Here is a 24,875-nt window from a genome sequence, read left to right on the forward strand (position 1 = left end):
AATATGGCGAAATCACTTACTGAATATATAAATTTTATATAATTATATTTTTATTTAAAATTAACTGAATAATTATGTCAAGTGACTATATATAAATTGTATTACACTGGATAAATAATAATTCAACGATTCACAATTTACACAGGCACGCTGCACGCAGAGTCTCTAATTTGGAAGCATGGTAAATAGTTCCTTTGGGATCTTTTTATTCCCAGTTCCCATCTGCCAAGGCTGACAGATTGCAACTTCTAAATTCCCTGATAAACTGTGTAAATCCACCAATAAATATAGTTTCCAATTCCCTTCCAAATGTAACAGACAATATTATAATTTTTGAATCAGATCAGGCTCACATGCATGTCTGGTATGTGGTGGAATATTTTTTACATGAAAGGATGTTTTACACTCGGCCTGTCATTCTGTTGTGTAACTAACCGCACTAAAGACAGAGGGCATTGCATTTATCTGTATATTCTGTTAGCTGATGATCGTATATCTATGCTCTTTTTATCGTTAATAATGACAATTTGTCTATCTCTCAAACAACTGTGGTAGAAAATAATTGATTAACTCATAGGCTGGCAGAGCATTACTTCAATAGAAAAGATAAAATGGGAGAAATTATTCAATATAGATATTCCATGCACCAAGATAGCTATAGAATGCTGGAAACCGTCAGCTTGCAGATGAAAAATGCAGATGTGAAGAATTTGTGCTTTGCAAGTTTATAATTGGCATGTGCAGAAGAGCACTGCCAACTATCCAATAGGGATAACTCCAAACTCTGTAATCAGAAAAGGCCTTATCCTGCTAGCTGCAATGCCAGGTTGTGCCTCCATAGGTAAATCCAATGTGCTCACATGTAGATTTTCAAGAATATTTTTAAGATCATCATCATTCATATCACGTTCTGGTGCCAGGAATATTGCGTTGTGTACACTTGAGTCATGTTTAAGATTTTTTAAAATTCAGAATTAGCAGTGCTTAATTATAATCTCTCCATCTATATATAAAGCCCTTAACCCACTTCACCATTCCCTTCAGTCTCTTAAAGCTAAAATAAAGCTCATATCTCAAAGACTATCCAAGAATTTTTAGTGACATGGCTTCAAAAGCTTTAGCCTCTACTGCCCTTCTCCTCACCTTCAATCTCCTCTTCTTCACTTTGGTAAGCTCTACCAATTGCCCACCACCAAAGCCAAAAGGCCATGCAACTCACCCAACCAACCCATCACCAGTTCCATCAAAAAAGGGTAGTTGCCCAAAGGACATTGTAAAGCTGGGTGTGTGTGTCGATCTGTTGAAAGAGTTGCTAAGCGTGACAGTTGGAACCCCACCAAAGACTCCTTGCTGCAGCCTTATCAGCGATCTTGTTGATCTGGAAGCCGCTGTTTGCCTGTGCACTACCATCAAAGCTAGTGTCTTGGGCATTAACTTAAACCTTCCTGTGAACTTGAGCTTGTTGCTCAACTATTGTGGGAAGAAGGTTCCTGAAGGATTCAAGTGTGCATAAATGCATATGCATTCTGTCGCTGCGTATTTCTATTACTTGAAATTTTATCTTCTCATGTTGTATGTTTCAGCTTTTTGGAGTTATTTTTCTTGGTCATGCCATCATCATTTAAGCAATAATTCCCTGATGGTACCATTTTTTGTTTGAATGATAGAATTTTCTTCTACATTGACATTTGTATTGGTATATTCAATTCTATTGAAATTTGAATTTAAGATAAAGTAATAAAATTATATTTGTTTTGAGAAAAATTGAGTTGTTCCTTTTTTTTTTTTTCTTTTTAATTGATATATATATCCAAAAATTGGTCCATTTCTATATAATGGTATTTATTTATTTATTAAGATAGGAGTAGTAATATTGATAAAAGGCCTTTAAAAGACAGAGAATACAATGTTTGACCTGGCCTATTGTCTAAAAACGGAAAACCTAGCTACAATACAAAGATCTAAGTCCAACAAATTAAATACCCAAGTCCAAACAGCAACCCAGAAAGAGGCATGAGCTTAGACCCGTGAAACTTAGGGCAACAAAGAAAAATGGGTAAATAACTCGTATGCTAAAGATCCGATAGCACAAAATCATAACAAGCAGAAGCGTCGATGCTCCTGGGATCGTGCGACAGAGGAAGTTCTTCTGATTAGAGATCCAATGAAACTCTATCGAGGCCAAAAGAGACCCATCTTCCCAACATCATCGCACCAGATGCCAAACATAGCGAGGAAATGATTTGGGAGTTTAGGCTTTGTTTCGTTAGTAGAAAATAATTTTTATATATTTAAAAATATTTTCTATTTCTTAATTATAATATTAAATTAATAATATATATCATATATATGTTTATATTATTTTATATTTTAATAAGACTATTAAAATTTTAAAATTAGAAAATGACGTTTAAAGAGAAAATAGAAAATCATTTTTTTTAAAATTATTTAATTTTTTTAATTAAAAAAATATTTTTCATTGGCTCATTTTCTCAAATATCTCGAAAAAAAAAAAATTCATAAATTGAACGAAACCTTAACGAGATAACCACTATCATACTTCAAAAAGAAAAGGAAAAAAGGAATTTATATCAAAGAGAAATGCATAAGATCAGCTAATAACAAAGGTTATTTGAATACAGGTTGATTCATCTTATTTAAATTAATTACTTAAATAGAAATTTATTTTATTTAATGAATGTTATGTATTCTTTTGAGCAAATAATTGAGAATTTCTATTATTGATTTAAATGAGAGATTTACAATTAAATAGTGTACAACAACATAAAACTAACAAAGGGATATATGATGACCCTAGATAGTCCAAGTTCAATCTAAATAACAGATGATATTTGTTGAGAAAGTCTAAGTCAAACCTAACAACTCCAATCTCAAGAATGGCGTAGAAGAAAGGAAGGAAGAGCTTAGCAACTGAAATACAGACCTTTCTCTCACCTTCCTTCCCCTACCCACACTCGTCTCTTACCTAAACAATTAATTAGACAAAACCTTCCTACAATCTATTTCGAGAATTTTCCTTTTGGATGCAATGAGGATTTGCTTTGGAATGCCTTCTCCAAATATGGAGAAATCTTAGACCTCTAAAGAATTTGAGAATACGCTTGTATGGTTTTATTGTTAGAAAAGTATTACATATATATAGTGCAGAGTATTAATGCTAAAGCCTAAAATTAAGGATGCTATACAAAAAATATGATTTGACTTTGTACATAATAATACAATGAAGGAAATATATGATTTCCCTTAATTCATGAACTATAATGTCGGAAAATCACGGATTTTCCTCCATTACTCCCCCTCAAGTTGGCGCATCATGAAGATTGGAAATGCCCAACTTGCTAAGCAACTCACAAAACCAAGCTCGACTGAGTGCTTTAGTGAAGATGTCCGCCAACTGGTGTTGAGAAGAAATAGATTTGGGAATTAAAGTATGGGATTGAAAATGTTATCGGATAAAATGGCAGTCGATCTCGATGTGTTTTGTCCATTCATGCAATACAGGATTGGCAGTAATGTGAAGAGCTGCTTGATTATCACAAAACAATGGAACTGGTTGATGACAAGGTACTTGGAGATCATTCAAAAGACAAATAAGCCAGATGATTTCACTAGAAGTGGAAGCCATAGCACGATATTCCGCTTCAGCAGATGAGCGAGATACTACAGATTGTTTCTTGGAGTGCCAAGAAATAGGAGATGAGCCAAGAAACACAATGTAACCAGTGGTGGAACGACGGGTGAGTGGGCAACTAGCCCAATTAGCGTCACAGTATGCTTGAAGAGATAGAAAGCCATTAGAAGGAAAGAAAAGGCCTTGACTAGGAGATCCTTTCAAGTAGAGCAATACACGAAAGGTAGCATGGAGATGCGATTATCGTAGAGAGTGCATGAACTGACTGAGAACATGGACAGCATAACTGACGTCAGGCTGTGTGATAGTGAGATAGAGAAGTCGGCCTATTAAGCATTTATAACGACCTAGATCTGAACATAATGGGCTTGTATCATCATGAAGGTTGTGTTAGTATCCATTGGAAAAGAAGAGGGCTTTACACCTAAAAGTCTGCTATCTTCAAGAATATCCAGTGTGTATTTTCTTTGGCATATGACAATGCCAGAAAAAGTGCATGCTACCTTGATGCCAAGAAAATATTTGAGCTTCCCAAGGTCTTTAATGTGAAATTTATGATCAAGATAACTCTTGAGCCAACGAATGCGGATGGTATCGTTGCCAGTAATAATAACATCATCCACATAAATTAAAACAACAACAAAGGATGAGCCATGATGAAAGGTGAATAGAGAATGATTAGCATGAGACTGATGAAAATCGATTGCAAGTAATGCTGTAGTGAATTTGTGATACTAGTTTCGAGAAGCCTGTCGGAGTTCGTAAAGTGATTTTTGCAACTTGCACACACGCATCTCCCCCTTTCGGGCAAATCCTTATGGGATCTTCTTGTATACTTCTTTATCATGATCACCACATCTAATTGGTGAAGCTCCCAATTTCTGACTGAAGCAATAGCAAGTAAACAATGGAATGTAACAAGTTTTGCCACAGGTGGAAATGTTTCATGAAAGTCGACCCCTTCAATTTGTGTGTAGCCCTTGGTAACTAGGCAGGCTTTGAATCTTTCAATGCTGCCATCTGGATTGTATTTCACTTTGTATATCCACTTAGAGTTAATCGCACACTTGCTAGGGGGTAATCTAGTTAATGTCCAAGTGTGATTCGCTTCTAGGGCATTAATTTCCTTGGTCATAGCATCTCTCCAATGTTGATGTTTCACTATTTGAGAAAATGACTTGGGCTCATCTATAGAAGAGATGACTGCCAAAAAAGTATGATGAGCAGATGAAAATTTTGAATATGAAATAGTGTTAGAGATAGGATGTACTGTCGAATTAATTGATGAATGAGATGAGTGCGATGGTGACCTTAGAGGAACAAGAGAAGGGGGCAAATTTACTGTAAAGTCTCGTGGCTTGTAGGGCATGGTACGATGTTGCTGAGGACGAGAGGCATTGGAGTCAACGGGAGCAGATGTTGCAATAATGGATTGACTAGTAGAAGGAACATATATTGTATTAGATTGATCTGGGACAGGTTGTACCTCAAGAGGATCAATTGTTTGAGCTGTCTGTGTGTCTTCAATTAGTGGAATATTAGGATGCATAATAGGAGTAGATAACTGATCAATATTATAAGAAACATGATCCGTTGTACCTGTATCGATAGCCCAAGGTTTAAACTTCTTACCAGAACAATTGTTCACCAAATTTGCAGAAGGAGAGGTAGAGTTGTCACTACCAAGGAGAGCCAACAACTGCTGATGTTGCTTAGTCAAGAGTCCTGGTATGGGTGAAGTTGTGGAGCCACTGTTAATGGTTCCTACAAATCTAAAACTGGCCACCGTTGTTTGGGAGGTCAAAGACCCACCCCCTCGACTATGAGATGCTGATTCATTGTGAGCACGACCTCCTGAGTTGTGTGTCTTCTTCTGCCAATGTTATGGGTAACCGATGATTTCAAAACAATTATCACAATTGTGATTTCCCTTCCCACAATGACTGCAATGCCCCTTATCTGTCCTTCGTCCACCATTTACTGCACCTTTAATGTTTCGTCTTCCATTTGAATCTCCATGTGTGAGCAGCGTGGTTGATTCAATCACAGGTGTGCGATCTGTAGCAAGATTCTTTTGTTTTTCTTATTGGGCTGCGAGAGCATAAGCTCGACCCAAGGTGGGCAAAGGATCAATACTCAAGATTTGGGATCAAACAACACTGAAGTTTTTGTCCAAGCCCATGAGAAAATCAAAGACTTTTTCTTCTTCACACATGGATTGCATTTTCTTAGCAGCCCCATAAGTGCATCCACAAGTGCAGGTGGGTATAAGGTTGAGTGCTTGTAACTCATTCCAAACGGCCTTCTAAATAATTAACTAAAATAAAATACTAATGGATAAAGGCATTTTAGAACTAGGAGTTCACACTTCAATCAATTATAAAATCAATTTGATTCATTCAATAAATGGGAGATTATTACTTTGATGGAAATTAATCGTAAGTTATCTTAAGTCCTCTCTCAAGGTACTCAAGGTTTATTTTAATTAACGTAAACCCTACTTTTGAGGTGATTAAATTAATTAAAACCCTTTAAGATCTTTGATTAATTTTGGAACTCTATAAAGGTCATTAGCCTATCTCTAGGTCAGATTTTCTAGGTTCAAAATCCTGATTTTCTAATATTAATCTTCACCTTTCAGTCCTTCAATTAATATCTGTAATCAATACTAAGTGGGTACCAACACATAGCATGCATTAAGATCATAAGAGATTGAATCAAAGAATAAAATACCCAATGTATTAAATAAAATCAAACCAGATCCATAATGAAATTGAGTGCTACACCCTAACCCTAGAATTAAAAACCTACTCACCCATGGTGAGTTTTACAATCAAGTTTATAAAAAGATAAAGAGAAGACATGAGAAGAAAATAGAGTGAAAGAACCCAGAAAGAGAGTTGCAGCCTTGGACTTTTGGAACTTCAGCCGAAAATCTCTTCTAGCAATCTTGCAGATCTTGTTTCTTCCTTGCTTCCCTTGAGGTTGATGTGCTTCCTTGAATGTAAATCGGCTCTTGGATGTTAATTCTCCCCTTTGGATGTCAATTCTCTCCTTTTTCCTCAATTCCTAACTTGTTCTATTTATATATGGTGTAAAAACCCTAATTTCAGAGTCCTAGAAGCATTAGGAGTCCATCTGGGTCGAGTTGGAGCGAAGAAAAGTTGCATCAGAATTACTGTCAGGGGACTTTACACAGGCCGTGTAGTGATACACGCCCCGTGTAAATTTTTGCCACTTCATTTTTCACTTTTTCTTCAGTCCAGAGAGTTACACGGGGTCCAGGAAGTTACATGGGGCAAGTTACACGGCCCATGTTTTGCTTCTGGCCCTATATTCTTCACATTTTGAACTCCAGATCTCTTCCAAACTCATCTTTGATTCTAGAACGACATAAAAACACCTGATAAAATATAAAAATAAAGGAATTGAGTTGGATTAACATGCTTTCTAAAATAATAATGAAAACATATAAAAATAAACATAAAAGAATACTAAATGCTAACAAAATGCAATGGATGTTAACTTTAAATGTCTATAAAATTTGATACAATCAAATACCTCCAAACTCAAACCTTTGCTTGTCCTAAAGCAAAATAAAACTTTATAAAAACTCATTGGGGTACTTAGAAACATAAAAAAAATTAAAAAAAAAATCTTTAACTTGCACATAATTAGACACTCTTAAACCTTCATACCAACTCCCACTTTCAAGGCATATGACCTCAACAGTTGCCCGCTAGAACCTCACCCTCATCATGGTGTTTTAACTAATTATTCCTCTATACAAGGCCATTAATAAGTCACAAATAACCTATTTTATCGAGATAGACTTAAGAAACACTTACTTCCCCAAGTTGTCTCTATTGAGGATGATTGTAGTAAGTTTGATTTAATTCCAACTCCATAGGCATATCTCAATTTTCTATCTTCACTAATGTAGCATATACTTTTCAAAAGATCGAAAGGTCTTTAAAAGGGTTGTAATGGGGCTAAGGGAATAATGACCTAGTTGCCAATGAAGGGTTTTTAGGGAATACAAATATGAGGATAGCATGTATACATAAAATACCAAGTATACTAAGTTTATTCTATTGATTTTTTATAGAGAAGAGGGGTTTTTGGTTTTTATAGTGCTAAGCATGCTTCTATAATACTTATCTTAGGACTTCTTTTTCTTCTCCCCTTTTTTTTTTTTAATTTTATTTATGTCCCTTTTGTCCTCTCCCCCAAACTCATTCCTTTTGTTGTGTTGGAAACGCAAATTTTTCTTTTATTTCAATTGCACACTTGCACTCTTTCTTGAGTTCTACATCCTCTCTCAAATTTTTTTTTTTTACACTTAATATACTTTTTACTTAAGCGTTTAGCTTCCTTAAAAGGGTAGGGTAGGTATTTAGGCTGGGGGCTAGGTAAATAATATGGGTAAGCAATAAATTCTAAGGGATAAATATAGGTTTCAAGTTAGCTGCAAGGGATATATATTTTAATTAGGGGTGGCTAAGGCTTAGCGAGGCTATATATCAAAGAATGCATTAATCATCTCTTCATCAAGCATATGCTAGGATTTCGCCTCAATAGGTCCAAGAGACATGTTCTAGAGTTGGTGAGGCATTTTTAGGTTTGCTTGTATTTCAAAAGTTTTCTCCTAATTTTACAAGTTCAATGTGACAGATTAATAGCTATGAAGGGGTTTAACTAGTTTAACTCCACTTAGGTGATTAAGTTCTTCACAAACAACATATTGAAGCCTTTTTGCCCATTCAGTTACATTCATTCCTCTTTCCCAGAAAGTCCAGTCATTAGCTCATCAAGGTTTTTAGTTATAATTCTAAGTTAAAAACGTTTTGAAAAAGTCCAGAATTTTCAAAATTTGCAAAAATTTTCTAGATTTTTGACACACAAATATAGTATAGACATAATAAGGTGATGAAATGCAATATATGAATGCAATGCATGAAATGCACCCCCAAACTCAAATTTGACATTGTCCTCAATGTCATCAAGATATCATAATCAGTTCAAGAGCAACATCATAAATGTAATAACAAGGAAAAGCTAATGGATATAGAATAATCCCCCTTGAAGCGTGCCTTCCCTTGAATATTTGTGAGTTTGATCTCCATTGCTCCTCTCAAGTGCTTCTTGAACCTACAAAGTAAACAAATATCAAAATTAAGTTTGGGAGGGTGCTAAACAAAAGAAATAAATAAAAAAATGCAAAGATTAAATTTAAAACTTGGGTTGCCTCGCAAAAAGTGCTAATTTAAGGTCATTAGCTTGATCTCTTTTAGAATTGTTGATCAAAAAGCGGTATTCGCCCATAGTTGTTGTCATGTAACACCACATATGGGTCTTGATTTGTGGTACCCTCAAGATGGCAAGATTTGGAATAAGATTGCACATAGCACGAACAACACATGGTTTAGAGTTATATGCTTGGGAAGAGGACTGCTTTAGCTCATGGAGGACATATGATAATGTAGGAGGTGTCCATGATAGAAAAGGGTCTTCTGGTGGTGTATGTGTAAACATCGTTAATGAACTTAAATTGATAATCTCATTAATTTCTTCATCTACCACCTTCACCTCTTATCTATCTTCATGTAAGCACTCTTCTAATGCACCTCCAACAATAAAGGAGTTGTTTTCTTCAACTTCAGGTACAATTTCTTCTTTAAGTAACTCCTGCTCTTGTGGTAACTCTACTGGTAACTCATCTTCAAAGGAATTTTATTTTTTAGGCTCAACTTCTTCTAGAGGTTCAAATTCCCATAAAGCTTCTTCATTCTCCCAACTTTGTTCATTTGTTTCCTCCTCATAGAGTGATAGCTCATTGTTCATCATAAGATTGTCAAATTTTTCCAATGGAGCTATCGCCTCTTCGAGTCCCACTCCCTTCTCTAATTGCAGCTCAAATGGTTGGTGTGAAATATTATGTTGATAGATGTCTGAAGGGTATTGGTGACTCCAACCCTGCAGTGAAGGATCCCAATGCCAATGGTAATCAAAATCTGCCATGTCATTCAATAAGTGAATGGCATCCTCATGGTTTTTTTGAAGAACATGATCACCGGTAGCCCAAGCTCCATAATCTACCCAATTCCTTGTCACTTTATTCAAACCATTATAGAAATTGAGAGTGAGTTCATAATTTGAAAGGCTATGATTGGCAAATTGCTCTACCAATTCATTGAATCTTCTCCAAGCATTATAAAATGGTTCATTGTGTTGTTGAATAAAACTTGTGAAGACTTGTTGATGAAACATCTCAATGTACCTCACAAGAAAAAAACAAGTAAAAATAAAATAGACAAGAAATAAACTATAAAAGAAATAAGAATGTCCAGAGTAACCAAATCACTAATCATTCAATATCAACCACTGGTCCCCGGCAATGGCGCCAAAAACTTGTTTGTTGGTTTTTCAACCATCGCAAGTGCACGGATCGCTAACAAGTAATAAAGTGATGAGTAGAGTATCGTTCCCACGAGTACCGTGTTGAGTGCCAAACTATAGTGATTTTAATTATCTAGACGATCGAATTATAGAGAAATAATAATTATACCAAAATTGAAAGAAATAAAATCTAAATAATTAACTAAAATAAAATACTAATGGACAAAGGCATTCTAGAGCTAGGGGTTCACACTTCAATCAATTACAAAATCAATTTGATTCATTCAATAAATGGGAGATTATTACTTTGATGGAAATTAATCCTAAGTTATCTTAAGTCCTCTCTCAAGATACTCAAGGTGTATTTTAATTAATGTAAACCCTACTTTTGTGGTGATTAAATTAATTAAAACCCTTTAAGATCTTTGATTAATTTTGGAACTCCACAAAGGTCATTAGCTTATCTCTAGGTCAGATTTTCTATGTTCAAAATCCTGATTTTCTAATATTAATCTTCACTTTTCAATCCTTCAATTAATATTTGTAATCAATACTAAGTGGGTACCAACACATAGCATGCATTAAGATCATAAGAGATTGAATCAAAGAATAAAATACCCAATGTATTAAATAAAATCAAACCAGATCCATAATGAAATTAAGTGCTACACCCTAACCCTAGAATAAAGAACCTACTCACCCATGGTGAGTTTTACAATCAAGTTTATAAAAAGATAAAGAGAAGACATGAGAAGAAAATAGAGTGAAAAAACCCAGAAAGAGAGTTGCAGCCTTGGACTTTTGAAACTTCTGCCGAAAATCTCTTCTAGCAATCTTGTAGATCTTGTTTCTCCCTTGCTTCCCTTGAGGTTGATGTGCCTCCTTGAATGTAAATCGACTCTTGAATGTTAATTCTCCCCTTTGGATGTCAATTCTCTCCTTTTTCCTCAATTCCTAACTTGTTCTATTTATATCTGGTGTAAAAACCCTAATTTCAGAGTCCTAGAAGCATTAGGAGTCCATCCGAGTCGAGTTGGAGCGAACAAAAGTCGCATCAGAATTGCTGTCAAGGGACTTTACACGGGCCGTGTAGTGATACACGCCCCGTGTAAATTTCTGCCACTTCATTTTTTCACATTTTCTTCAGTCTAGAGAGTTACACGGGGTCCAGGAAGTTACATAGGGTAGGTTACACGGCCCGTGTATTGCTTTTGGCCCTGTATTCTTCATGTTTTGAACTCCAGATCTATTCCAAACTCATCTTTGATTCTAGAATGACATAAAAATACCTGATAAAATATAAAAATCAATGAATTGAATTGGATTAACATGCTTTCTAAAATAATAATGAAAACATATAAAAATAAACATAAAAGAATACTAAATGCTAACAAAATGCAATGGATGTTAACCTTAAATGTCTATATAATTTAATGCAATCAATGTGCAGCGCGACTTTATAGTTCTTTATCTAATGCATTTGTGATCCATGACAACACAATTGCATTGCATTGCATTGCACCCATGGTTCAAAATCTAGGGAATTAGCATCCGGTTTCTTAATTTTTCCATTTATGAAACCTGCCTTGTTTTTTTGCGACGAGTGCGTACAACATACTCCTTCACCATGTAAAATAATTTTCACCATTTTCTTTGAGATGATTTGTAACGAAAATTAGTCCTGGATGATTAGAAGGAGCCAAAAAGTATGGAGATTTGGGATCAATCGCTGCACTTTGTGATGTTGTAGCAACTGGTACCAAACCCTCCTAGTTTGTATTTCCCTCTGACATTCTAAAGAATAATTAGCTAGGTTCTAACCCGCTCTGATACCATAAAGAATTTGAGAATACTCTTGGATGATTTTATTGTCAGAAAAATGTTACATATATATAATGTAGAGTATTAATGCTAAAGCCTAAAATTAAGGATCCTATACAAAAAATATGATTTGACTTTGTACATAATAATACAATAAAGGAAATATATGATTTCCCTTAATTCAGGAACGATAATGTCGGAAAATCATGGATTTTCCTCCATTAACCTCTTTGTGCTTCATAAGTTATCTCGCAGAGGTAGAAGGTTTGGTTTTGTAAGAGTCTCATCTATGTATCATCTTCGTTCTCCTTTACATGGCCTTAATACATGCTAGATTGGAACTTATAATATTAGAGCTTTTCAGTCTTGGTTCAATAGAAAATGCTCATCTATAGGTTGGAAAGACAATCAAAGTAACTTTTAAGGGAGGCATGGTGATAAAGGAAATGTCTCAAAAGGTTTTGATGATCCCAAAGGGAAAAAGGTTCAATAGCAACCTAAACAAAAAAGTGTTCATATGGCTATGAGTGAACAAAAAAAGGGCATCCCTAGCACCTCCAGTTTTGATATCTGTCTAGGACTGTCTCATTCCTTGCCTCACTCAGAATAGTTAATAAGTAGTCAATATGTTGTTCCAACTTAGGTCATCGTGGTGACTAAAGCTTGGCTTGAATGTTCAGCAGTGGCCACCCTTAACAATATTCATTCTATTGTCAACCTTTAGGATTACATTATGGCAGATGGAGTTTTCTCTATTAATATCTCTCATTTGGGTGGCGACTTGGTGCTCCTTACCTTTGATAATAAAGAAGTCATGGATAGTTTTATGGAAGACCCTCTTGGTTAAATCAGTGGTGGTCTGAAATAAAACCATAACAGGCTTGTCTAACCCCATCCAAGCGATTAATCTAGCTAAAAGTTTATGGCATCCCCTCCATGTTTGGTCAAGTCATTTCTTTCGGTGGATAGGCAATCTTTGTGGTGAGTTTATTTTAGCTGATGGTGTCACTAAAGCAAAAATTCTAGTGGACTATGCAAAATTACTTATTTTTACTGATTTTCCTACTCCAGTTACCAAAATCATTGATGTAAATATTGATCAAGTTTGTTTTAAGGTTATAGCTATTGAAGAACCTTGCAATGATCACATTACGACTTCAACACCATTAGTTTAACATCTATGGAATTCGGTGAGCCTAAGTGAGGAGGATGACGTTTCTTCACCTCTCACTTAGTGTGCTTCAAAGTCTAATCAAGTGGCAAACAACAGTGCTACACATGGCATAGTAGATGTAAGGGTCACGCCTCTCACCTTGGATAAATCCAACTCCCTGCATGAAGAGGTTTCTGGCAGACAGCTTGTGCTGGCTAGCTGCCTCTCTTTAAATGATGGGTTTAATGATGGAGAGGCTTTAGTAAGCTCAAGAACCAGACCAGACAAGGAAGTTGCCTTTGACTCATACATTTCCTCTAGCCAACCTCTCGAAGATCTCCCTACTCCTATTAATTTGGTAGAGTTTGAATATATTTCCCCTAGCTATTGTGATCATCATGAGGAGCCTAGGCAACAGCCTTCTCTAAACCATACACCTTACAGGCAATCCATTAAGCCCCCTTGTGACTCTCTTTATTCCACTGATAGTCTTGATACTAATATCCCTGTTGCGTAACTAAAGGTTAATAGAGTGATGAAGAACCGCAAGAAGTCTAGATCGGCAGTGGACATATGGGGATTGTACTCGAAACCAGACTCAAGAAAGAAGACCAAGTCCAAAGCTAAGGCCCTAGTTGAACCATGTTATACCATAGATAGTGATATATCTAGAATGAATCATTCGTTTGCACCGTTCTAAGTTTGTTACCTCCCCAATTCCATCACCCCCAAAAGGAAGTGGCTCTCACTTTGCAACTATGGAAGGATCTCAGTCTGATTTTTGATGGCTAAGATGAGGTCATCATTGAGCATTTGGCTAAGCAAAATTTTGAAGAGATCCAAAGTTTTAACAATTTGGTTTGACTGGCTTATGAGCATCTCTTTCTTTTGTGGCATCTGCAATGTTGGTTTTGTGAAGATTTGGCCGGCTGGTTTGGTGGTTAGCTTTTTTGGATCCCTCATGTTTTCAACCATAAGTTCAAAGTATTGATGTTGTTGTAGGAATTTCAGTTGAAATGGAAGTTTGGTCCTTTATTCTGGTTGTGTCAGTTATGCATAGGCTAAGGGTTCCTTGGGACATAGCTTCGCCACTGGATGATTATGGCTCTAATGCTTGTAGGATTCAGTGGTTAATGGGTGCTCTAGTATTTGCTAATTCCAATTTTATCTAATCACAATGGGAAGTTTTTTTGCCCCTATAGTTACCATAGTGATGGAAGAAAAGGTGAAACAAGTTGTATTACTAAAGATAATCAATCATTGTGGTCAAAGCTATCATTGGTAAGAAGAAAGAATATCACACCTGCCTTCTACCCTATAGAGGCAAATGTGATAAGGAAAAACTGACAAAGTTTCTCCTAAAATATATCTAATTGGACTTATGGAACTTGCTGAAACCTGGAAAAATATGTAAATACATACATATATACATAAAATGGCTTCATGCCAAATAGATATATCATCTTCATAGATACATAATTTTTTTTCCCTCTGTGGGAAACAAAAAATATACAAACATAGACCTTAGGTGGGTAGCAGCCTAAACACATAGATAATATATACAGTAATCCAAAATGATCAAAAGTTACAAAAGAAATATATTGGCCCGACCTCCACTAGACTCTGCAACTGATGAAGTTAAAGAAAGGACAATGCTAACAAATGAGTGCTGCTGATAGAAGGATCACCAAAAAGAATTTGAAATATTAAAAATATAAAAGGTGAGTACAATTACTCAATGAGCAGATAAATAAATAACAAATGGGGAATAGACAAGGTTTTGATACTTAATAGTACTAAGTGCTATACTAACATATGTCAGTTGAATAAATATCATTTGCTGTAATTCACATAATTGAGATAAAATAAAATTTCATGCTATAAAAAAAAATTGCAGAAATAACTTGGCTAATAATCATAAAATTAGTAATATTCTCATACACTTACAATATGTTTCCTATAGATAATACTGGCATTTCAGGTACATATAATAAACTCTAGCAACCTGAGAGCAATGCTGGCATCTTGGGCTCTATGATGACACTACTAACGGCCCAATAGCAATAAGTATGCTGGTCATACACACGTGCAGAGCTACCCCCAAAGGGTGACCACCTGATATACGCCTCAAATGCTATATGTATATCAAGCGCTGTCCCAAAAATAATATAAATATAAGCTGAGCTGAAATTATATCACCCATCATTGATGTGCTATCTATTCGATGCATATATTGAGTGTGTTCGGTCATTTGTTTAGCTGTGCTTTTAAATCTCATTTCATTTAATAAATAAACACATAATTACCATTATCCATTTCCATTTTTGCATAAAGAAAAATAACATACATAAATATACATTGAATAAAAATCATCAGTATTAAATATTTATCCACTTACCTGTACTGAAGACTAATGAAGCCTAGACTGCTGGAGCACCCTTAGTATCTACAACAAGAGCTGGGTATCTCCTAAAAGTGTAGGGAAAAGTAATACATTAAGAAAAGAAATTTTAAATCCTGAAGATGGAAAAGGTGAGGGTGAAATGCATGATTTATTTATCTAAAATTCAAAAAAAAATTCGGCGGCATTTCGATATAACTTGGACATCTTCCAAAATTCCAAGAACTCAACCAATTATTCACAAGCCACAACACATTCACAAATAATTTAAATCCCCCTCCAAAGCCTATATAATACATCCATAATTAATTCCACCTTTTTCTCTCTTAATTTTTTTTTCTACCCCTCCATGATAATATTTTTCTCCTTTTTTAACATTTCATACTAAATTTTCTTCCAACAATAACTTTAGAATTCTTGCTCATATAAATATAATCAATATTCATTAATAACTCCAAAATCAACAAATTCTATATTCTAATTTCTTCACTCTCAACCAAATATTTAGTATTTAAAGAACCTAAATTTAATTCTCATAATTGAAAACTAATTCTTGATATTCACCTCTTAAAAATACCTAATAAATATGAATATATATTATAGCTATGAATTTCCTTGAAATTAATCAATAGAAACCCTTACTTCAATATCAACTTTACCACAAATCTTTATCCTAAACTTGCCTCCCTCAATTTCTTTTTCCATAGAAATCACAATTAATAATAAAGGAAGTTAATTTAAGCTTAATATTTCAAAAGAAAAAGAGGAAGAAGAACTCACCTATTAAAACTTAATTTGTGCTATTGTGGGAAGAAATGAGTTTTAGCTAAGGTTTTTATAGATTTATGGGTGTAATTGAGTGATTTGGATTTAAAAGAAAGGATGAGGAATAAGTTTGGGTTGAAGATGGAGGGATCAAAGTGAAATTTGGCTATGGAGTGTGTGAATTTCTCCTCCACTATTCTGCTACCCGACTGCCCTGTTCTGTTCTTTTTTTTTTTTTACACACACACATATATATATATATATATAAATACAAATTCTAGAGTTATGTGTTTATGGCCCTCTAATTTGGTTTCATGGGTTGGGCAACTTGGCTGGGCCTTACAGAGAATATCTTTGACTAGCTAAGGCTCATACAGGTCCTAGTCCTAGGTTGTATAAGAAATTGGGAATGGCAATATTACTGGTTGTGTGTTTTATGTTCAGTCTCTCTAGAAATAATTTGATCTACTCTCTATGAAGCCTTCGTCTTTGTATTCTCAATATGAGGAAGAGCATTTTAGAGTCATTGCAGATGAAAGAGCATTTTAGAGTCATTGCAGATGAACTTTTGTTCGGTGCTTCCAGAGCTCTAGGAATCATTTTGTGGTTGTTAGCTTTATTTTGAGCCTGGATTGCCCTATTTTTTTTGTGATACTTACTATTGTAACCTTGTTTGTTGGGTTTGTCCTTGTTTTCTCACTGTCAGGCTTTTACTGGTTTTTCTAATAAAATTATTTTGCTTATAAAAAAAAAAAAAACACTCCAAGCTCAATAATCGAATTTTGCAGACACTCTTAAAAAAATCGTGGGCTAATAAAAAGAAATAAACTTGTAGAGTCAAGTAACAAAAGAAGAAGGCCACCACATACAATATAAAAGACAACTAAAGTTAAAAATTTAAGTCAAATCCAATGTTGATGTCTCACATTAATTAGCTATATCAAATTTTGAAAGAGTATAAAAAAAGAAGTCGAGTCAAATTGGATTTGGCAAATTTTAATGAAGGTAACCTCACACTCAATAACCAAAGAGTCTTCAATATACTCCAAATCAGAAAATTTCACAAATCTCCATGTAAGTGAGATGGGCAGCTTTACTTTAGGAGATTAATTATCACCCACATAATAAATTCACCCCTGTGCATCATTAAAATCGATGGACAAATATGATTTGAAGAAAAAAAAAAGCGATTAATATAGCAGCGTATTTGCATGTGTAATCCAATTGGGCTAATTCTTGAATATAATTTGTGGACAATGCTGGGACTTTCCCAGCGGCCGGCCTCAGGCCCTCAGTCAGTGGCTAACTTTAGATTTCTACATGTAGTTCCAACTTCTAATATATAGATGTATTGATGAGATTTCTTGAGATCTCATCTCTCTGGCTATGCTTAAAAATATGATAAAATAAAATTCTTCTCCTCTTTCGGAGGAGTTGATATATTTGACAGAGCTGCCCACGAGTCAGTATCATGAAAAAATTAAACATGACTATCGAATATTAATTTTTATTGGTAGCAATCAAGTTTTGATTTTGTGTCTACAAAGTTACTATTATTATTATTGTTATTATTATTATTATTATTATTATTATTATTGAGTAGTGATTGATAGTGTAGAGTCTGGACTTAAACATGAATTTAACAAGCATCTAAAAATTTTATTTTAGAGGAGTGAGAATTTATATTTGGGTCTACTAAGTGTGTAATATGTTTTTAACCTCAGGCCCTCAATCAATTACTACCTCACATTTATACATCGCAATATATATATATATATATTAACTTTTTAAAAAGGAAAATTAGTCAAAATCTTTTTAAAATTGTAGATTCAGCGTTTGACATATTTGTAGCCTTTAAAACTGTAATAAAAAAAAATATTACTTATATGGCTGAAATTTTAAGAAATTATTTTTTTAAATAATTAAGATATAAAATATATAGTAAGATTTTTATTTTATATGAGTGTCATGTATTTATATTTTAATCTATATCCAGTGCACTTAAATAAGAAAAATCTAAAATATTATTATATCAAGTGAACATATATAAAAATTGAATAATATTGGATAAATATAATTCAATGATACACAATTTACACACAAGCACGCAGAGTCTCTAATTTGGAAGCATGGTAAATAGTTCCTTTGGGATCCTGTTACTCCCGGTTCCCATCTGCAAAGTCTGTCAGATTGCAACTTGTAATTTCCTTGATAAACTGTGTAAATCCACTAATCAGTGTAGTTTCCAATTCCCTTCCAAATCTAACAGTCAATATAATAAATTTTGAGTCAGATCAGGCTCACATGCATGTCTGCTAGGTGGTGAAATATTTACATGAAAGTCTGTTTTACACTCTATTTTTCTGTTGTACTGCGACTAACAGCACCTAACACAGAGGGCCTTGCATTTATCTGTATATTCTGTAAACTGATGATCGTATCTATGCTCTCTTTATCGTTAATAATGACAATTTGTCCATCTGTCAAACAAAAGCGGTAGAAAATAATTGATTAACTCATAATGCAGTGAAAAGATAAAATGGAAGAAATTATTCAATATAGATTCGATGCACCAAGATAGCTATAGAATTCTGGAAACCGTCAACTTGCAGATGAAAAATGTAGATATGAAGAATTTGTGCATTGCAAGTTTATAATTGGCATGTGTAGAAGAGAATTGCCAACTATCCAACGGGAATAACTCCAAACTCTATAATCAGAAATAGCCTTATCGTGCTAGCTGCAATGCCAGGTTGTGCCTCCGTAGATCAATCCATCGTGCCCCCACGTAGATTTTCAAGAATATTTTTAAGTTCATCATCATTCATCATGCTCTGGTCTGCTGCCAGGAATACTGTGGACACCTAAGTAATGTTTAAGATTTTTTAAAATTCATCATTAGCAGTGTTAATTATAATCTCTCCATCTAAATGTAAGGCCCTTAACCCGCATCACCATTTCCATCAGAGTCTTGAAGCTAAAACAGAGCTCATATCTCAAGACTATCCAACAATTTTTGGTGACATGGCTTCAAGAGCTCTAGCCTCCACTGCCCTTCTCCTCAGCTTCAATCTCCTCTTCTTCACTTTGGTAAGCTCAACCAATTGCCCACCACCAAAGCCAAAAGGCCATGCAACTCATCCAACCAACCCATCACCAGTACCATCAAGTAAGGGTAGTTGCCCAAAGGACACTGCAAAGCTGGGTGTCTGTGTCGATCTGTTGAAAGATTTGTTGAGCTTTACAGTTGGAACGCCACCAAAGACTCCTTGCTGCAGCCTTATTAGCGATCTTGTTGATCTGGAAGCCGCTGTTTGCCTTTCCACTACCATCAAAGCTAGTGTCTTGGGCACTAACTTAAACCTTCCTGTGAACTTGAGCTTGTTGCTCAACTACTGTGGGAAGAAGGTTCCTGAAGGATTCAAGTGTGCATAAATGATTGTGCATTCTGTCTCCGCTTATTTCTATTAGTTGAATTTTTAGAATACAACTAACTATTGTATGTAGGACAGACTAGACTATTAATTATGATGAATCTCACATAAATCCGATCATAATTAATAATAAAGATATATTTGTTGTACATACAAGTATTATATATTTCCACCTCTTGAAGTTTTTCTTTTCTTTTTTTTTTTTATGCCAGAAGCATTTAAGCAATAATTTCCTAATGGTAAATTTTTTCTTAAGGAATTTTCTTCCATATTGCCATTTGTATCATTACATTCAAAAGTAATGAATTGTTTTTTTTTTTTTTCTTTTTAAGATTTAATGGAGCTTAATGGATCAAGTAATAACTAATGAGTTATATAATAAGAGATAACCATTTTCTTTTATACCATAAAAATGAATAATCCTAAAATAGGTAGTTGGAGAGACTTAAACTTAAAATATCTTCACTTTATACACCTTAAAGGTGAAAAAAGATCAATCAGGTTATCCTTTTTTGCTTGCTGCAGTGAAAATTATTTGACATAAATTAATGAAATTATATTTGTTTTGAGAAAAATTGAGTTATTCTTTTATTTTTTCTAATTAATATGTCCAAACATTTTTCTGTTTCTATATAATGTTTTTAATAAGCAAAAGAAGATTTTTCTAATTAATATGTCCAAACATTTGTCCATTTCTAAATAATGCTTATAAGCTTAACGAGAGATAACTTGTATTAAATTTTTCTTACATAGACTCGATTCACCATTAATTCAATACATAAGATGTATTGTGAGACTCATCTATTCTCATCACTATTACACTTTTTTTGTAAAAAAAGTTAAAAAAAAAAAAAGAATTTACATAGAAGACAAATGCATCATATCAGCTAATAACAAATGCTCCTTTAATACAGGTTGATTTTTTTATTTAAATAATGTTTTTGTTAAAATTTATTTTATTTGATGAAATTTTTTTTTCTTACAGAAAAGAGATGTGTATATGATTTTTTGCTTTAAATGAATTGATTAGCTTGATGTTATGTGCTAGTGTGAGAAATTAAAGTTCTGTAGCAACCCTTATGTTCAATAAATCAAATTTTCAGGAAAAATTTATCAACACTAGTGAAGGATGTGCATGACATGTGATAACATTTCTTAATTATTATAATATGAAAAACTATACCAAACTTAAGTAAATTATATATAATTGGACTCAAGAGGTTGATAGGAGTATCGTTCCTTAAAATTTTAAATTTTAATTGACAGTAGATTGAATAGGAATATATTTTTAATAAAATATTTATATATATTTATTGATCTAATTAAATAAAAAAAATTATTCATCCATTTTTTAAAAATTTAAAAAGTAATAATTTTATTGACCCAACTAAAATAAAAAAATTAGTGGCTTATAATTTTTAAATTTTCTTTTAATTAGTAATAAAAAATTATAAAATATTAAAATTGTGAGTGAAATATATTAAAAAATATCTAAATTTAAATATTATATTCGTAGCAATGTAGGCATATGTATATTTGAGCATCAATTTATAAATGATAACGACCACACAAAAGAAAGAGATTTGAATAAATTACAAGAATGATCAATGGTATTTAATTAGCCATAGTACTAAGGCATTTGAATAAATTTATACTAAATGAAAAAAAAAAAATTGATTCGATTGTTTTAATTAAAAAACTTAATTTAAATATTTTTTTTCATTTATAATTTCTTATCTATTCAAATGGATCTCATATTATTTTGAAAATTTTGTTAAATTTCAAGTTTTAACTAGGAGGCCAATAAGCTTGTGAGAAATATAAAACTATTAATTATTAATTACTTTTTTTTTGTCGTAAAAATGGGGAGAACAAATAAAATTTAATATTTGTGCAAATGGAAAGGAGCATATTATTCGGTTGAAAGACGTGACTAAGATGAATCTATGGATGCATTTGCTTAGATTTTAAGATAAAAAAAAATTAAAAAAAAAAACTCCAATAGCTAGTTAAAGGAAAGAGTGTTAACCCAAATCAATGGGGATATTTACACCATCTCTCTTGTTCAAAATTAAACACTTCAAGTGTGAGATACTTATAAAAATTTAAATATTGTTCAGAGATATAATAACATTATTTTAAAAAGTTGAGTCAGATTTAATTATTTTAAAAATTAATTAGAAAAATACTTCACATAATATTCATATTCTAAATCAATGTGAAATATTAATAGATGACATTGAGTAACAATAAATGACTTTTGATTTAGTAATTAAAAAGAAAAAAAGCATGAGTAACACTTTTTTTTTATCAAATGCATGAGTAACTTCTATTGAAGCTTAGTTCGATGGGTTAACAAAAAAATGTCATATTGGAAATTTGTAGTACTCGATCCTGACGTGTAAAATGCAAGAAAACAAAAAGTATACAGACATCTTCACATGTCTACTTCGTGAAACGAACTCAAATACAATGCATGCCCTGCACTGCAAAGTGCAAACCCTAAAAGCCCCATATGCTAGATCGAATACCAGTATACCACAATAATCCCCCCGCCAACAGAAATAATGGAAGATGGACCAAAAACAATACTACTCCATATATATGCCTGGCGGTAAACTTCCAGACTATAGTTCATTTTCATGCTATCGTTGACAGACCCCGCAAAAGAAAATGAAAGAAATAAGAGAAAATAACCCATTAAAGCAAGACATAGTTGTCCCAAAAAAAAGCATGGGCCTAATATGTAGCACGAAAAAAAAGGATGCAACCTCATCTGCCTGCAGACTGCAGACTGGTTAAACAATTCACGGATTGAACTAAAGCCAGTCACGGATAGACATTGGAGTTTGCAAAGAACCAATAAAATTCCAAATTTTTCTGCTTAACTTCACCTTAGATCCCTTGGATTTTCTCGTAATGTTCATGTTTCTGTACAGCGGGGTCAAGAGTCCCTGTTTTAGCTTCCATGTCCTAGAGAAACTGTTCATGGGTAGCTCATCAAATTCAGCTATATAATCCTAATATCAACACTATCTTCAAAACACCTAAGAGTAGTTAGCAGCTTCCAAGGGAAGTCATGGGTTCCATGGTCGCAGCCATGTTCTTCATCTTCATTATTTTCATGGCGATATCATTGCCACCCATTTACGCTTGCGGTCCTTGTACTCAGCCACATCCACCAACACACCGCCCAACCCACCCAAAAGTTCCACACCCGAACCCACCAACCACCAAGCACCCACCACACTATGGAGGCCGCCCACCTTCAAAAAATCCACCAATGCCACCGGTAGTACTACCACCAATAATCATTAATCCTCCCCCCGTAATATCACCTCCCGCAACAAATCCTCCTGTAATTATAACGCCACCAGTAACACCACCACCTTCTTCAGGCTACCCACCATACACCGGTGGCCCTCCTTATGGGGGTGGTGGCGGTGGTGGAGGCGGAGGTGGAGGTGGTGGTGGTGGTGCTAATCCTCCACCTACTACGCAACCAACTTGTCCAATCAATGCACTTAAGCTAGGAGCTTGTGTTGATGCGCTAGGAGGTTTGGTGCATGTTGGGTTAGGGAATCCAGTTGAAAATGTTTGCTGCCCTGTACTAAAAGGACTGCTGGAGCTTGAAGCAGCTGTTTGTCTTTGCACTAGTATACACCTTAAGCTCCTTAATCTCAATATTTTCATTCCTCTTGCTCTTCAAGTCCTAATAACTTGTGGAAAGACTCCACCTCCTGGATTTGTATGTCCTCCTCTTTGAAATTTTACTTCATTAATAAGATGAGTTATGGATTATTAGGTTAAATGGTCCCTTGTTTTGGTGGTAGGATTTGTGTTAGTGTTGTGACTTGATTTACTGTTTCGTTCTTCGTAGTGCTCAACTGCCAACTTTGATTCTGGTGGAATACGACTGGGTTTATGTCTAATTAAGTTGCATTTTGTGATTGTTGTTCTAATTAATTAAGGTGAACTGTTTCAGTAACTTGCCTTCTTTCTGTTTTTTTTTTTTTTTTTTTTTTTTTTTTATTCCCTTAATATCTTCGCATTAAAGAGGTGGCAAAATAGCTCAAGTGAGTTTGAATTTGGATTATTTTGGAACATGAATCATATCATGTCTTATTTATTTTTTGTAAGTTTAATTTGTAAGTTAGATTCGAGTTGCTAGAAAAATTTTATATATATATATATATATATATATATATATATATATATATATATATATATATATATATATATATATATATATATTTGAGAATTGCTACAAAAATTATATTAAATTCAAATCAATTTGTTAATATTTTAGATTAAAATATTATTTTTTTAGAAAAATTAAATTTATTTATTTATTTTTGATAAAATATAAATTAATTTAATTAATTCAAATAGTGAGTGAATATGAATTAAATCATATGAGCCAAACAAAGGTAACTTAGTTGGTCTTCTTCCACTCTTTTAGGAAGATCTTGAGTTTGAATTTTTCCATCATTCTAAATTATTCGCATTTCTAATCAGAAAAGTCTAGCCACCCACCGTGCAACTCATGAACACCAGTTCATAATATATTAAAATCATGAATTAAAATGAATTAAAAATCACTTTAAATTAAGTTGAATTCAAATGAAATCAAAATTTATTGATTCTACTTGGTACTCTTCATGTTACCCCATTCTTGCTCTACAAAGGTAAAATATACTTTCAAATTAAACTCTCTTCAACAAAATTTAATTAAAACCATAATTTTAGAGTATGCATATTCTATGACTTCTTATAAATTAGATGTATAAGAAATTATTCAATATATATAGTCACAGGTGGAGTCAGAAAGTTGAGTTAGTGGATTCAAAAATTTTTGTTTCATTCAATTTAAAGAAAAATATTATACATAATAATAAACTATTCATTAAGAAAAATAATAATAATAATAATAATAATAATAATAATAATAATAATAATAATAATAATAATAATGCATGTAAATTTTTAATATATAATAGTAATTGAATTGAAAAAAATATATATTTTCATAAAATAATAAATTCTTATTATAATATTAAATTTACACTGGTCTTCAATAAGTTTTTTTTTTAATTTATAGCTTTCTTTTTTTAAAAAAAAATCAAATCAAAAATCATGAAGAATGAAGAAATTATTTCTTCTTAAGTATAATTGCATTGTAATTTCTGTAAAAGAGAACTTTTATTTTGAAACAATTTTTTTCTCCCGTTTTAATTACTGTCAAGTTTT

The 24,875-nt window shown here is 33.4% G+C and overlaps 3 protein-coding genes across 3 annotated transcripts; all 3 read left to right on the top strand.

Moving 5' to 3' along the window:
* Nucleotides 1-1,055: 1,055 nt before the first annotated feature.
* Nucleotides 1,056-1,660, top strand: LOC110655427 (14 kDa proline-rich protein DC2.15-like). Its single transcript, XM_021811712.2, has one exon. It carries the CDS (start codon nt 1,103-1,105, stop codon nt 1,511-1,513), a length of 411 nt encoding a protein of 136 aa, XP_021667404.2. The 5' UTR covers nt 1,056-1,102; the 3' UTR covers nt 1,514-1,660.
* Nucleotides 1,661-19,060: 17,400 nt separating this feature from the next.
* LOC110655429 (14 kDa proline-rich protein DC2.15-like) lies at nt 19,061-19,765 on the top strand. Its single transcript, XM_021811714.2, has one exon. The coding sequence runs from the start codon at nt 19,216-19,218 to the stop codon at nt 19,624-19,626; it is 411 nt and encodes a 136-aa protein (XP_021667406.2). The 5' UTR covers nt 19,061-19,215; the 3' UTR covers nt 19,627-19,765.
* A 2,780-nt stretch (nt 19,766-22,545) lies between these two features.
* Nucleotides 22,546-23,613, top strand: LOC110655484 (36.4 kDa proline-rich protein). Its single transcript, XM_021811797.2, has one exon. It carries the CDS (start codon nt 22,705-22,707, stop codon nt 23,389-23,391), a length of 687 nt encoding a protein of 228 aa, XP_021667489.2. The 5' UTR covers nt 22,546-22,704; the 3' UTR covers nt 23,392-23,613.
* The last annotated feature ends 1,262 nt before the right edge of the window (nt 23,614-24,875 follow it).

The sequence above is a fragment of the Hevea brasiliensis genome, chromosome 9 (assembly GCF_030052815.1).
Source record: "Hevea brasiliensis isolate MT/VB/25A 57/8 chromosome 9, ASM3005281v1, whole genome shotgun sequence".
Classification (NCBI taxonomy): domain Eukaryota; kingdom Viridiplantae; phylum Streptophyta; class Magnoliopsida; order Malpighiales; family Euphorbiaceae; genus Hevea; species Hevea brasiliensis.

What these genes read in the sequence shown, in the direction of transcription:
- LOC110655427 (XM_021811712.2), top strand. Translation starts at nt 1,103, where the DNA reads ATGGCTTCAAAAGCTTTAGCCTCTACTGCCCTTCTCCTCACCTTCAAT.
- LOC110655429 (XM_021811714.2), top strand. Translation starts at nt 19,216, where the DNA reads ATGGCTTCAAGAGCTCTAGCCTCCACTGCCCTTCTCCTCAGCTTCAAT.
- LOC110655484 (XM_021811797.2), top strand. Translation starts at nt 22,705, where the DNA reads ATGGGTTCCATGGTCGCAGCCATGTTCTTCATCTTCATTATTTTCATG.